Here is a 15,305-nt window from a genome sequence, read left to right as displayed (position 1 = left end):
GTTGTGGCTCCGTTACCTGAGTCTGTGTCATCGGCAGGAGAGGACTCCGAGAGTGAAGGAGAGGAGTTGGCAAGGCCTCCCTCTCCAGGACCCTCCTCTCTGGCAATGCCTTTGGTGTTCGCCGAAGGGCAAGAGATAGGGCCAGGGCCAAGCACGTCCCCGCAGCCACAGGTGGACAGTGATGAGAGTAATGAGTCTTGGCTGGATCCATGCCAGCGTCGCAGAGATAAGCGTGCGCAACAGAAGAAAAAGCGTGCCCGAGATTAGGCTGAGTCACTGGACCACACCCCACGGTATAAAAGGGAGCGTGGTGGCCAGTCAAGCCTTGTGACGAACAAAGCTGAAAGCTTCCACGCCATTCTGCATTGCCGGACTTTTGCTATAGACTTTGCTGGATTATATTTGGACTTAAGTTACTCTGTAATTATTGAACATTTTACTTTGATGTACCAGAAGCGGAGAGAAGTTATCTCTTCCCTTCGTGAGTAATAAACTCTTGGCAGGCAGCCACTAGGTTGCTGCCAAGTTCCGTTATAAGGAAAAGGATTTTGTCGGCTTGGTTTGGTTTTTAACTCTTGGATGTCTGTTGGTGTGTGGGACGGGGACAGAACAACGCGTGCTGGAAGTGGCATGCAGAGCCATTTCTCCAGGCACTCGAGCCGTTGCTCTTCCGGGGTCCGCCATGCCGGCCAGTTGGTCTTCATGCATGTGGGAGCGCCGGAAACCAGAAGAGAGCTGCCCAGTGAGTATGCGTGCACCGCGCGGCTGCTCTTCTGGTGTCCGGCATGCGCACCAGCCAGCTGGTCTTCGTGCGCACATGTGTGCCAGAAAGGGGGGGTGTCTGTGTGACGCAGCCTTGGTAATGGAGGGTGGCTTGTTAACCTTTTAATCTTCTGCATTTTAACCGGTTTTTATTTTCAGTTGGAAGTTTTCATTTGTTCTTGACTCTTTTGTTTTTAACCTGTGCTTTGGTTTGTGTTTATTAATGTTGCAAGCAGGGGTGAAATCCAGCAGGTTCTGACAGGTTCTGGAGAACCGGTAGTGGAAATTTTGAGTAGTTCGGAGAACTGGCAGATACCACCTCTGGCTGGCCCCAGAGTGGAGTGGGAATGGAGATTTTGCAATATCCTTCCCCCAAGAGTGGGGAAGGAATGGAGATTTTGCAGTATCCTTCCCCTGCCACATCCACCAAGCCACACCATGCCCACTGAACTGGTAGTAAAAAAATTTGGATTTCACCACTGCATGACCCATAGCAAAGCAGACCCCACAGTCTCCCAGAGTTTGCCCAACGTTCATTGTGTCAAGGACACCATCTAAATATCTCATCCTCTGCCTATCCCCTTCTCCTTTCGCCCCCTTCTCCTTTCCCAACATCAGGGTCTTTTCCAAGGAGTCCTCTCTTCTCATTAGGTAGCCAGAGTATTTGAGCTTCAGGATCTGCCCCTCAGGGTTGATTTCCTTCAAGCTGAAGCTCCGTTGTCTTACCTCGAGTTGCTTTTCTACCTTGCGCAGATCACCCTTGCCAAAGCTTGCCGGAACGGAAATCAACTGGGATTGGAAAGCAAGACGTCCATCGAGATGATCTCCCAGTTTTTCCAGGCCTCCGTCCCTCTGAGCAAGCAAAGCATTTTCACCGTCCAGAAGGGCATGAATGAGACGATGAGGTAAAGACGTCCATCCTGCTGTTTTTGTCATTTATTTATTCAATTTATATGCCATCCATCTCACCATTGAGTGACCCTGGGTGTTTGTGGCCCACCAGCGGCCACCAAAGCTGGCAGCAGATTCGGACAGTGAGGAGGTTGGGGAGGAACATGGGCCAGTCCTGGAGTCTGGGGAAGGCTCGGATGAGGGCTCTGCGTCTGAGGCAGAGAGGGGACCAGGGCCGTCTGACAGTTATTAGCTGCCTTCGGAATTAGACATCAGTGGGGCAGATGAACAGCTGGAGCCTGTTCCCAGTGTGCGCATGCGCAGAGTTGCCAGACGAAGGGAACAACTAAAGAACAAGGGTCGACTTGGGAGTAAGGCCACAGGTGGATGATGAAGGGCCTCTCCCAGAGGGAATAAAAGAGGAGCGAAAGGGGAGTGGAGTTTGCAGGAGACAATTAGTTCATTCCTGCATCCTTGCCAAAGTATTGCGGCGTCTGAAAGATATCGGCCTGGCCACTCTCCAAGCCTGATAAAGGTCGGTATTGGTGAACTATCTTGAAAGACTGTGAGAGAGAAAAGACTTTGCTGGAGGGAAATTCACTGTAAATCAAATAAAAGGTGTTTATCGGGACGAGGATTCGGTTTCGTGCTGCTGGGGAAGCCTAGATCAAAACACTGGGCAGCTTAATTAGCTGGACCAGCAGGTTTTATCAAACCCCCTTAAGAAAACTTAAGTTGTTGGGTTTTTTTTTTATTAACTTGGAATTTTAATCTCTCGTTGGGGGTGGGGGGAGGAAAACATCATTTTATTAATTGCTGCTTGGTTACCGGTTGCTTCTGAAACAGTCTGGAGCTCAAAGTAGGTTTTAAAAGATTGAGATCTCACAAAATTTAGCAACCTCGCCCGGTTTCTGCCAGTCTTAAAAAAAAAACATTAGGCTGAACGTGGTTTTGGGGTTTCTATTTGGGATTGAAACCGGATTCCTTAGCATCCTCAAACACCACATGGCCACTCGTTGTGCTAAAAACGTGCAAGAAATGGTCTCCGTCGCTAAATGGTGAAAATAAGTATCAGTCTCAATATGCTAAAATGTGATTATTATTTTTTAGGGAAATGATTTAGAGTTTTATGACACAAATAAAGTTAGTGCAGATTTTTAAAAAATCATGTGCGAGGTGCCGTATAGGTAATCCTCCGTTACAACCATTTGTTTAGCAACTGGCGATCAATTTCTTAGCACAGGGATCTGTAACCTTAAACATTCAAAGAGACATTTGGAGCGGTTTCCCACAGAAAAGAAAACACCGGGAGCCACAAAACCCTTCCCATGCCTGACTATTTCTTGAGCGGCCACAAAACTAGCCTATGTAGTTGAAATGAATGTTCTGTTTTCTTCCGAAACTTTTTTTTTCTTGGATTTATCCACAGTTGGCCTACTGGGGGGTTGAAAAGCTCAATAAATCGCATGCTGACGGGTGTCACATTGACGGTTGTGACGCCTATTTTGAGTGACAGGGAGCCGCAGCAGAGAGGTGAAAGAGCCACATACGGCTCCAGAGCCACGGGTTGCTGACCCCTGTTAGCATCTATTGAAAAGGAGGTGATAAGTAGTTAATTTTAGTTTCTTCAGTCATCCCTCTTTCATTTTTTTTTAATTCTGTTTATTTACTTATGAAGAAATCTTTAAAAGAATATTTTTTAAAAAAGAAAAATGACTGACGAAAGAAGCACCATGGGATAATGGATTCCCATCCGACAGCAAAGATGAATTGTTGTGACCCCGACTCCCGAGCCTGTCCTAACAGAGGAAGAGGACTCAGAAGGTGATGGGGAGGAACTGAAAAGGTCTCCCTCTCCAGGACCCTCCTTTCTGGCAATGCCTCAGGTTCCATCCGAAGGCCAGGAGGAACAGCCTGGGATGTGCCAGGAGGAAGGCATATCGGAGCACCAATTGATAGGGAGCGAGGAGGATGAATCCTGGCTTGATCCCAGGCAGCATCAGAGGGGGAAGCATGCACAGCAACGGAAGAGGCGTGGGAGGGCCAGAGATTGAGCTGAATCATGGAGTCACGCCCCACCAGGAATAAAAGTGGGTGGGATTGCTCTTCAGGCTTTGTGACGGACAAAGTTAAACCCTGAAAGTCACATCGTGATCTCTGAAATTCGGCTTGGATATATTTTGGACTGAACATTGACTAAACTCTTGTCTCGTGGATACTTTGTTATTCCTGGAACAGACTGAAGATAAGTCCTCTTCTGCTTTATGGGAGTGAAAACGGTCTTGGCAGGCATTCCGCAGTTTGCTGCCAAAACCTTGGTCTGCCAAGAATTCTAATCTGTTTACCTCATAAAATATTGGCAGGCGTGCTTGGTATTACGTTTGCCTGTGTGAGGAAGGGGAACAGAACATGAATGTCCAACTGCTTTATTTCATTATTTTATTTTATTTGTTCTTTTAGATACATTTTGGTTGATTGGCTGGTAGAAGTCGCCACCATGAAGGATTTCTCCAGCCTCTGCCTTCACATGACCATTGGCTGTGTGGATCGGTACTTGAAATTAAGATCTGTGCCCCGGGCTCGGCTGCAGCTTTTAGGGATTGCATGCATGGTTATTTGCACCCGGTAAGCCCTGTAGCTCTTGGGGATGCTGGGGGTGGCTTGGTCTGGTTTTACCAATTCTTGTTTATTGGGGTTTGCAACGGAGTCTAACCACTATGGCAGTAGAGCCTATGCATTTTGCTGCATTAGTGGAAAACATGAGGACTCAGGAACAGAATAGAATAAAGAATGAATAGAATAAATAAAGAATGAATAGAATAGAATATAGAATAGAATAGAATAGAATAGAATAAAGAATGAATAGAATAGAATAGAATAGAATAGAATAGAATAGAATAGAATAGAATAGAATAGAATAGAATAGAATAGAATAAAGAATAGCCTGCGAGGCTGACAGGAGTTATCCGAAAGATAACTTTGGTATATTTTGCTGTGAATTCAGGCCCTGTCAAATGCTGCTTAAGCACATGCCTTGAAGTTAGCTTTGCTAAGATTTTGATGTGTTTTAGTTCCTCTCCGCTTCTGCCCTTTAAAAAAAAAATCACACTAAGCCTTGGTGATTTAGCTGCTTTCTGGAAAGGGGCAGGTTAGTAAGGAAAGGCCCCTCCCGCTATTTCTTCCGCGATGTTGGCCTTTCAGGCAAACCGCTCTTGCGTTGCAGCTTCGTGAGCAAAGAGATTCTGACGATTCGCGAAGCGGTTTGGTTAACAGACAACACGTACAAGTACGAAGACCTCGTGAGGATGATGGGGGAGATCATCTCTGCCCTGGAAGGCAGGATAAAGGTAAACTTGTACGGAGAGGATGGACTTGGCCTTAAAATGGATACCTACGAGACCGCCTTCTGCTACCAATAACCTCCCATCGGCCAGTACGCTCCCACAGAGAGGGTCTCCTCCGGGTGCCGTCGATCAGGCAATGTCGACTGGCGACCCCCCAGGGGGAGAGCCTTCTCTGTGGGGGCACCTGCCCTCTGGAACGAATTGCCCCCGGAGATTCGGAGGATCCCGGACCTACGCACCTTCCGCTGCGCCCTCAAGACTCTTTTATTCCAACAAGCCGGGCTGGCCTAATTCCAATTCTTTTCAACTTTTAATATTTTTAATTTTTAACTCTTGAGGTTTAAAAATGGGTTTTTAATTAGTTACGGGCCATATTGTTTAATATATATTTTAAATTGTTATTAAATTTTCTATTTGTGTGTTCTTATTCTGGCTGTACACCGCCCTGAGTCCCTCAGAAGAAGGGCGGTATATAAATTCAAATAAATAAATAAAATAAAAGCATTGTGATTATAAAGTTGAGGACTTACCTGTTCAGTCGTTCCTCCTAGCAATGTTAGAAGAAGTGAGGTACTTGGAGGATATTTTGGACATGAATGTCATATGTGATCTCTTTATCGCCGCATGAAAAAAATATTGAAGAAATCCCACTCCTTTGAATTTTCCCAATGCTGTTTGATTCTGCTGTGACTTTCTCAGCTCAGATTCAAAATTCAAATCTTATGTTTCCTTCCTTCCTTCCTTCCTTCCTTCCTTCCTTCCTTCCTTCCTTCCTTCATCTCCTTCCTTCTATCCATGTCCTTCCTTCCTCTATTCATGTCCTTCCTTTCCATTTCCTTCCTTCTTTCCATGTCCTCCCTCCCTTCCTCTATTCATCTCCTTCCTTCTTTCCATGTCCTCCCTCCCTCCCTTTATTCATCTTCCTTCTTTCCATGTCCTCCCTCCCTCCCTTTATTCATCTTCCTTCTTTCCATGTCCTCCCTCCCTCCCTTCCTTCCTCTATTCATGTCCTTCCTTTCCATTTCCTTCCTTCTTTCCATGTCCTCCCTCCCTTCCTCTATTCATCTCCTTCCTTCTTTCCATGTCCTCCCTCCCTCCCTTTATTCATCTTCCTTCTTTCCATGTCCTCCCTCCCTCCCTTCCTTCCTCTATTCATCTCACTTCTTTCTGTGTCCTTCCTTCCTCCCTCCCTTCCTTTATTCATCTCCTTCCTTCTTTCCATGTCCTCCCTCCCTCCCTCTATTCATCTCCCTTCTTTCCATGTCCTCCCTCCCTCCCTTTATTCATCTTCCTTCTATTCATGTCCTTCCTTCATTCCTCTATTCATCTTCTTTCTATCCATGACCTGCCTCCCTCCCTCCCTTCCTTCCTTCCTCTGTTCATCTCTTTCCTTCTATCCATTGCCTGCCTGCTTACCTGCAGGTGTTTAATTTATAAAACCGAGTAACCCAGAAGTCTGTGGAGATTCTCAGTCATCCAGGTCATGGTTATCTCAAAAAAGCTTTTATTTTCAAGAGACATCTGGGCTTGTTGGTTTCTCTTGGAAGGCGTTTCGCTTCTCATGGGATGAGACGTCTTCCAAGTAAAAGCAAGAAAGTCCCAAGTTGCCTCTTAGGGGAAAAAAAAAATTCTTTGGGACAAATAACCCAGAAGGGAGCCAGAAACTGGTATTCATGCGTTTTGGACTTTAAAACATATTGCACCAGCCGTGGGCAATTTAGAAATTGAAGAAGAGCCTTGGTACTACAGTGGTTTAAAGCACCCTGTTATTAACACAGCTGCCTGCAATTACTGCAGGTTCGAATCTCGCCAGGCTCAAGGTTGACTCAGCCTTCCATCCTTTCTAAGGTAGGTGAAATGAGGACCCAGTTTGTGGGGGCAATAAGCTGACTTTGTATAAATATACAAAAGTATATTTATACAAAGTCAGCTTATTGCCCCCACAAAAGTATGAAGGCTATTGCTTAACACATTGTAAGCCGCCCTGAGTCTCCGGAGAAGGGCGGCATATGAATCAAATTAAAAAAAGAAAAAGAAGCTGAAACTGTCCCGAAGTCTTAAAAAAAAAAAAAAACACCAAATCTATTTAAACATTTAAAATGTAAGAACTCAGAAGATGTCATCTGGGGACTAACTATTCTTCTTAAGATCTTGCCCAGGTTAGGAACCTGTTTGACTTCCTGTTTTCCTTTTATATATATATATTTGTTTGTTTTTTTAAAAAAGATTCCTACGATTGTTGACTATAAGGAAGTGCTGCTGAACGTGGTCTCGCTGGAGAGCAGGACGGCCTCCCTGTACAGCTTCATCTGTGAACTTTCCCTCCTAAACACAGGCCTTTGCGGCTACTCCCCGGCCCGTTTGTCTGCAGCGGCTTTGTTGCTAGCAAAAGTGTTGCACAGACAAGGTGAGTTCTGATCCAAACAAAGACCCCACAGTTGGTTTGTTACTTTGCTGTGAGTTTAATATTATGTGAACAAACTGATCCAATAAGTTCACTAAGCACTTATTGTATACAAAGAGAAAATGTATAAAAGGTAAAGTTTCCCCTCGCACACATGTGCTAGTCGTTCCTGACTCTAGGGGGTGGTGCTCATCTCTGTTTCAAAGCCAAAGAGCCAGCGCTCTCTGAGGACGTCTCCGTGGTCATGTGGCCGGCATGACTCAACGCCAAAGGCGCACGGAACGCTGTTCCCTTCCCACCAAAAGTGGTCCCTATTTTTCTACTTGCATTTTTTACCTGCTTTCGAACTGCTAGGTTGGCAGAAGCTGGGACAAGTGACAGGAGCTCACCCCGTTACGCGGCGCTAGCGATTCGAACTGCTGAACTGCCGACCTTTCGATCAACAAGCTCAGCGTTTTAGCCACTGAGCTAAAATATATAAATAAAAATATATAAATAAAATAATGTAAAACAATTTTTTTTTATGCTTGGCAACTGACTCACGTTTCTGACGGTTGCATTTTTCCCGGAGTTGTAGGATCACTTTTGGAGATCTTCTGACAAGCAAAGTCAATAGGGGAAGCCAGATTCATTTAACGACCCCACGAGCCACTTAACTGTGTTGATTTGCTTAACGACCATGATGAGAGGTCGTAAAATGGGAGCACGGTTCGCTTTACGACTGTCTTGCTTAGCGGCAGAAATGCCGGGCTCAATTGTGTGGTCTGCTTGTATTCCCGAGTGGAGATAAAGTTAAGCTTAAATTGTGCAGAAGGTTTAAAAGCAAAATAGCAATATTGATGTGTGTGGTTTTTTTTTTTTTTTTGTTTGTTTGTCCTGTCTCCAGCTCGTCCTTGGACTAGCCAGTTAACAGAAAATACAGGATTTTCCCTCGAAGAGCTGATTCCCTGTGTGCTGAGTCTCCACAAGAAATGGTAAACCTTTTGGGCAGGGAAAGGATTTCACAAAACTGGAACTTCATTGAGTGATGGGTTGGGTTTCTCTTTTCATTGAGAAAAATAACAAGACGTGCTCTCAATTCAATTCAACCTTTATTATCAGTGCACAACACGAGTACAATGAGATTGGCTGAGCTCCCTTTATGCATACACACACACCCAACATAAATACATATCAATAACTCACAGGGGAAGAAAGAAAATCCCTAACCCAATAAATCATACTAACAACACACAATCCTCTATAGCGGGGGTCAGCAACCTGCGGCTCTGGAGCCGCATGTGGCTCTTTCACTCCTGCTGCGGCCCCCCTGTCACTCAAAATATTTCATTTATTTATTTTAAAATTTTTATACCGCCCTTCTCCCTGAGGACTCAGGGCGGTGAACAGCCAAATAAAAACATAAACTACAAACATTAAAATACAATTAAGAAGATATATATAAATTTGGCCCCATGATTAAAAACAATAACAAACAATTAAAAACATTTTTAAAAGTGTTAGGCCAGCCCGACTTGCTGGAAAAAGAAGGTTTTAAGGGCACGGCGGAAGGCACAACCACCAATGAGGCGACACCCGTCGGCACGCAATTTATTGAGCTTTTCAACCCCCGATAGCCCAACCGCGGATAAATCCAAGAAAAGAAAAATTTCAGAAGAAAACTGAACATTTAATTCAGCATATGCTAGTTTTGTGGCCGCTCGAGAAATAGTCAGACACGGGAAGGGTTTTGTGCAGGGGTGAAATTCAAAATTTTTCCCTACCGGTTCTGTGGACGTGGCTTGGTGGGTGTGGCAGGGGAAGGGTATTGCAAAATCTCCATTCCCACCCTACTCTGCGACCAATCAGGTGGTATTTGCTGGTTCTCCGAACTACTCAAAATGTCTGCTACCGGTTCTCCGGAATCTGTTAGAACCTGCTGGATTTCACCCCTGGTTTTGTGGCTCCCGGTGTTTTCTTTTCTGTGGGAAACAGGTCCAAATGGCTCTTTGAGTGTTTAAGGTTGCAGACCCCTGCCCTATACATATATGTGCGTAACATTGCATTATTAATATATTGCACCAATATGGACATGTTGCACCATAACTATAGTAACTATCATTACTACATGCTTATGATGTTTTGTTGCATTGAGGAGTCTGACAGCCCACGGATAAAAGCTGTTCTCTAAATCAGGCAAGAGCTGATCCCAATAAAGGAGAATATTTGTAGCTCAGGGGTGAAATGAGAGGTCCTTGGTGCTCTCTGAGCTTGGTGGTTTTCTCGCAAGATGTTTCATTATCTAACTAGGTAACATCATCAGTGTTTGGGGGAGGAGGACTGTGGGTCCTCGGTGCTCTCTGAGCTTTGGTGGTTTTATCGCAAGATGTTTCATTATCTAACTAGGTAACATCATCAGTGCTTAGGGGAGGAGGAGGAGGACTGTGGGTCCTTGGTTCTCTCTGAGCTTGGTTGTATTTATACAGATGTAACGCCAACTAAGTAACGCCATCAGTGCTAGAAGGGAGTTGGGTTTATATATTACGGTAGTGGCTTGATCTGTCCGTATGGGTGGGAGACCCAGAGCAAGCCACTAATATATAAAATGAGCCAACCCCACTCCCTTCTAGCACTGATGATGTTACCCAGTGTCAGGTTTCGATGCTATCTCAAAATAAAGGAATTTCCAAACTGCCGATCTTTAAGGAAATTTTCTCTTTATTGAGCATAGTGATCTGTCCCTGGCTCTTACGCGGTCAGTACTGACCTTTGCCCCCCAATCCCTCCCTTTCCAATCCCCAGTTCTCTGCATCTCATTGGCTGTCTTCCAAGCCACTTTCCTCATCCCTTCTCCGTCAGGTCACAGGAATGTCCCCCTCCTCCCATCTCCGAGGAGACAGAATCTTCAAAGGAATTAAGTAGGCAAAAGTTCAAGCTTCTCCTCTCCTTATATGTGTCAGTGCTGGGACGCTGACACCCAGTTTGTTTGTTTATTTATTTATTTATTAAAATTTATATGCCGCCCTTTTCCCGGAGGACTCGGGGCGGCTCACAACCATCACGTAAAGTAAAAACAACAATAACAATAAATAAAGTTAAAAAAAATACAAAAAAAAGTTTGGGTCATGAAACGTCCACAAGAAAACAGCCAAGCTCAGAGACCACCAAGGACAACCCCCCCCCCAAGAGCTGATCTCGATGTGAGTTCCTCCTGCTGGGGGGATTGTTATCAGGTAGAAATGATAACCAGGTTACCTGGGAACAGGGGAGGCTGCAGCCAAATTTACCTGGAGATCCCAGGCCAGGGAAAGTGAAGGAATTCTGATACCCGTGGCTATTTTGGACATTCATGGAGATGGTTTTTCTCTTCCCAGCTTCCATGAAGATGCTCCCAAAGATTACAGGCAGGTATCCCTGACTGCTGTGAAGCAAAGATTTGAGGATAAGCGCTACGAAGAAATTGGAAAAGAAGAGGTAGGCTAGGTGGAGAAATCGTGGGAGGGAGGGATTTTGGGCCGCATCCAGTCCATGGGGTGCTTAGATCTGGCCCACGGGGGCGCTCTGGAAACAGTAAAAGACTGGCCCATGGTGCCTCTGCCAGTGAAAACAGCTCAGGAGGGCCGTGCACAGCCTTTCCGGGCTCCTTTTTCAGCCGCGACGGCCCTCTGCCAGCAAAAATGGGCCCCCGGGGCTGCAGGAGGCCATTGCAGCCAAAAAACAGGGCTCGAGGGGCGCGCGTGGCCCCCCTGAGCTCCGTTTTCGTTGGCAGAAGGCTATCAAAACAAACTCAAAACAAAAGGAGAAATGTTCCCCCTTTTGCATTGGAGCATGCAAGAAGGGACAGGAAAGAGGAAAGACAAAGAAAAAGGGAAGACGGGAAGAGAGCAAGGAAGGGAAGATGAGAAAAGAGGGAAGGAAGAAGAAAGGAGAATGAAGAGGGAAGGAGGAAGGAAGGAGATTATAATGAGAGTGAGGAGGGGGGGTCTGAGGGGAAGTCCTGCCTCAGCACTTGGCCACCACAGGTACCCCTGACACGAGTGATGCTGAGCTGGCCACACACCCCTAGCCATGCCCCCCCCCCAAAAAAAAACCCAAACAACCCTGATGCGGCCCTCAATGAAATGGAGTTTGACACCCCTGCTCTAGGTGATGAGCTACAGCCAGCTCTGCTCCCTGCTAGGAGTGAAACAGGAAGATCCGGAGCCTGGATCTTCGTACGTGAACGCGGTGGAGACCTTCCTCACTTCCCCATCTGGAAAACGTTCTAAAAGGCAAGTTCGGTACTTCGGTTACTTCCAATTGAATTGGCAGGAGGGTGGACACTGCAGGGGCAGCTGGATTATGGTCTCCAAACTCCAAACAGGAACAGGAGTTGCTTTGGGCCAAGCTGGTGGTTCTAGGTTCTAGGTCCGTGATGGCGAATCTATGGCACACGTGCCACAGATGGCACGCGGAGCCATATTGGTGGGCACACCAGCGTTGCCCTAGTTCAACTCTGGCACGCATATATGTGCCGGTCAGCTGATTTTCGGGCCTTCTGGGCCCACCGGAAGTCAGCAAGCAGGCTATTTCCAGCCTCTGAGGGCCTCAGACGCAATTAGCACTTTTTTAAAATTATTTTTAATTTGATTTATATGCTGCCCTTCTCCGGAGACTCAGGGCAGCTTACAATGCGTTAAGCAATAGCCTTCATACTTTTGTATATTTTATACAAAGTCAGCTTATTGCCCCCACAAACTGGGTCCTCAATTTACCTACCTTAGAAAGGATGGAAGGCTGAGTCAACCTTGAGCCTTGGCGAGATTCGAACCTGCACTAATTTCAGGCAGCTGGTCTTAATAACCACCTTAATAACAGGGTGCCTTAGACCACTGTACTACCAAGGCTTTAACCACCTCTCCCCCAAATCCCATCCAGGAGGACCCTTAGGCTTATCAGGGAATTTATCATGAAATTGCCTAACTAAGGTGTCTGCCTGAACATCCCAACTCTTCACCCACGTGGCTTCAGACAAGGGGTATCCCTTCCAATGAACCAAATATTGCAAACGTCCCCTCTGCAATCTAGAGTCCAAAATCTTCTTCACCTCGTAATGAGTCTCACCCTGCGCTACAATCGGCTTTGGGGGAGCAGCAGGTTGAGGTCTCAATTTAGATCCCACAGCCACCTAGATTGTAAAAAAACAAAACAAAAAAAAACAGGTTATATTCCAGTTCATGGGGTGGGATGGACATAAAGAAAAATGTCCATCCCGCCCAGATGGATCTGCAGATGAATCTACAGTCATGCTATTGCAAAGCCCCACCTCCTTTTTACATGCATTTGCATGATCTGGTTGCAGTGGCCATCTTGACTCTTCTCACGTGTGCCTACAAGCACCAGGCCTTGGACTTGGACCGCCTTTCTACATCTCCAGTTGTAGAATTTCATCCTTCCCTCAGGTCTTCTGACCAAGATGGTCATTCATGGTGTGTTCCCTTCACAGGAGGAGGGAAGACAGCATCCAGGAGGACCGGGGTAGCTTTGTCACCACTCCCACGGCGGAATTGTCCACTCAGGAAGAAAGTCTTCTGGATAATTTTCTGGATTGGAGCTTGGATGCTTGTTCAGGCTATGAAGGAGATCAAGAAAGCGAAGGCGAGAAGGAGGGAGAAGGTAAGGACCCCGTCTCTCTCCTCTAATGTTATCTCCATTGTAAAAATGCAAGTTTCAGGATGTCCGTTGTTCTTGTTCTTTTATGCCTGGATCATAATTTCATTAATGCAGCTTTGGATACAGGTAGTCTCTGAGTTAAGAACAGTTCTGTTTCTAACTCCATCTTTAATTCAAATTTGTGCTTAAGTCAGAACTCGCACTTGCAGGCTGCCTATTGCAGAATATTTTTGACTTAATCATTAGTTTAGCCATCATTCGTAATTATAACAGAATTTTTAAAAAGTGACAACTAGTCCGTGCACTTAACAATCATTGCAGACCAGTGCTGTTGTAACTTCGATTGGTCACTAAACGAATGCTTGTAAGTCAAGGACTACCTGTAACATAAAAGGGAAGTAAACCTTTTGCTGAATATTGTTGGTTCATTTTAGGGAAATCCACTTGGCTGGCTCTAGAACACAAGCAAATTGCCTGGCCTAATTTTGAATTCCTCACATGTGTTTGACTGGAGCAGAAGTGGCAGAACCTGGGGGTGGAGTCAAAAGAGGGTTCAGCCTAGAATCTCTATGTAGCCACAAATCTCCTTGAGTGCCATTGACCCTTATCGTAACTACAGTTAGATGCTAACCGTTCATCGAGACGATTCTTTTGCATAGGCATGAAGAGTAATAAATCAATTTAATTGGACCTTCATATGTAGACCTGGTCTTCTGGGTCTGATATGAACTGTTGTGGTTCACTGGCAGTTGAATCAGATGAGTCAGAGGAGATGGAGATGGGGGCCTGCGGAGAGAGAGAGAGAGAGCTGTTTTCAGGGCCTGAGCTGAGGGAGGGGGAGGAACAGCTGGGGCCTGTCCCAGATGTGTGTATGGTATGCACAGAATGTGTCAGAACACTGACCATCTTATTTTAAGAGTTTTTCTTCTTCTGTTTCCCCCGTGGTATAGATACAGCTCCTACTGGAATTCTGGATGGAACTCTACCGCCTCAGGACCTCAGGAAGCCTTGCTATTGCCAAGAATCCAGCGATGATGAGAGCCTTCCCCAAGAAGGATGTCAGTACGTCTTCAAGGATTATGACCATCATCCCAACAAGGAGGAGAGCAAGTTCGCCATCGTGCAAGCCTCTCCCGGGGAAGCCAGTTCGGGCTACGCCTCGGTCAATAGTACCAGCCCTCCTTCTGCTACCAACGGCAACTTCAGCACATTTCTCAAAGCCAATGGTTTGGGGCAACCACTGAGGCTGGCGAAGGATAAAATCCTACCGCTGCCTTCGCGCTCAGAATCATGTTTACATTCTGCCAACGGCCGGCCGAGCAGGAGACAAGCCAAGCGGAAGAACGTGATGCCATACAGCGAAGAAGAGAAGAGCCACTTAGGTTTCTTAAGCCTTTGAAGGCGGTGTGAAAGCCGGAGGTTCGTTGAAGCTTGAACCTTTAGAGGCTGTTTCTCAGAACGTCAGAATCCTTCAAAGCATGAGAAGTTGTTGTACCAAGTATCTTGGATGTTGTGGGGCATCACTCTCTACGCCGCTTCCCATGGTAGTTCCTGACTCCCCTAACACAACGGTCAACTTTTCTTGAGGTTGTTGCCCTCGCTACATCCCACCACGATAGCCAAATCAAAAGTAAAGGTGCTAAGACATGCAACACAAGACATGGAAGACCTACCTCTCCTCCAAGACCAAATCATAGTCTTTCCCAGGAGATGTTGGGCTTGCTTGTGTGCCAGATAAGGTTAACCAAGTCAATCTTGGTTCACGTTCCACATCGTACAGCTCAGCGCTTCACCCCGATCTTCTTACAAATTCGGAAGAAATTCTCCGTAAATTTATCTCTTTCCCTTGCTATTAGAGCAACTTCTCCATGAAATGAAGACGACCATACAAATAGACCCTTGGCCATCTTCTGAAATAGAAATATCTCATTGATGGATCTTCTCTGTAGATGTTGATAAAAGGTGGGCTGGATATTGTAGTCTGGACCTCATCTTGAGAGGGTGTGGAGCACTGTTTTCTTGGCAGCTTGGAACTGTCCAGTCTTATTTTGAGGAAGGGGGGATACTACCTCGTTCAAACTCTTGGTTATCTCAAATTGTTTTTTCTAATGTGACCCCTTTTTTTCCAAGTCGGTGAAGCTACTCTTGAGGGCGCCAGGTTAGGGGAAGGATGGTCTGGAGCAACATTTCTCAACCTCATCCATTTTAAAACGCGTGGACTTCCAACTCCCAGAATTCCCCAGCCAGCCTGCTGGCTGGGGAATTCTGGGAGT

General features: G+C 46.0%; 1 protein-coding gene across 1 annotated transcript in view; it reads left to right on the top strand.

The window, feature by feature from the left end:
- The window catches only part of CCNF (cyclin F), a 28,702-nt gene extending 14,271 nt beyond the window's left edge, over positions 1-14,431 (top strand). The window contains exons 9-17 of the mRNA XM_070955079.1: positions 1,516-1,667; positions 4,114-4,278; positions 4,877-5,000; positions 7,224-7,404; positions 8,288-8,375; positions 10,755-10,854; positions 11,527-11,651; positions 12,866-13,035; positions 13,983-14,431. Of these exons, the coding sequence (XP_070811180.1) occupies positions 1,516-1,667; positions 4,114-4,278; positions 4,877-5,000; positions 7,224-7,404; positions 8,288-8,375; positions 10,755-10,854; positions 11,527-11,651; positions 12,866-13,035; positions 13,983-14,431 (1,554 nt within the window). The remainder of the gene's footprint in view (positions 1-1,515; positions 1,668-4,113; positions 4,279-4,876; positions 5,001-7,223; positions 7,405-8,287; positions 8,376-10,754; positions 10,855-11,526; positions 11,652-12,865; positions 13,036-13,982) is intronic.
- Positions 14,432-15,305: the final 874 nt, after the last annotated feature.

Source organism: Pituophis catenifer, unplaced genomic scaffold (assembly GCF_029215685.1).
Source record: "Pituophis catenifer annectens isolate HBS135680 unplaced genomic scaffold, rPitCat1.0.hap2 SCAF_16, whole genome shotgun sequence".
Classification (NCBI taxonomy): Eukaryota; Metazoa; Chordata; class Lepidosauria; order Squamata; family Colubridae; genus Pituophis; species Pituophis catenifer.
The sequence above is the reverse complement of the archived record's forward strand: the minus strand, read 5'-3'. Positions and strand labels throughout refer to the sequence as shown.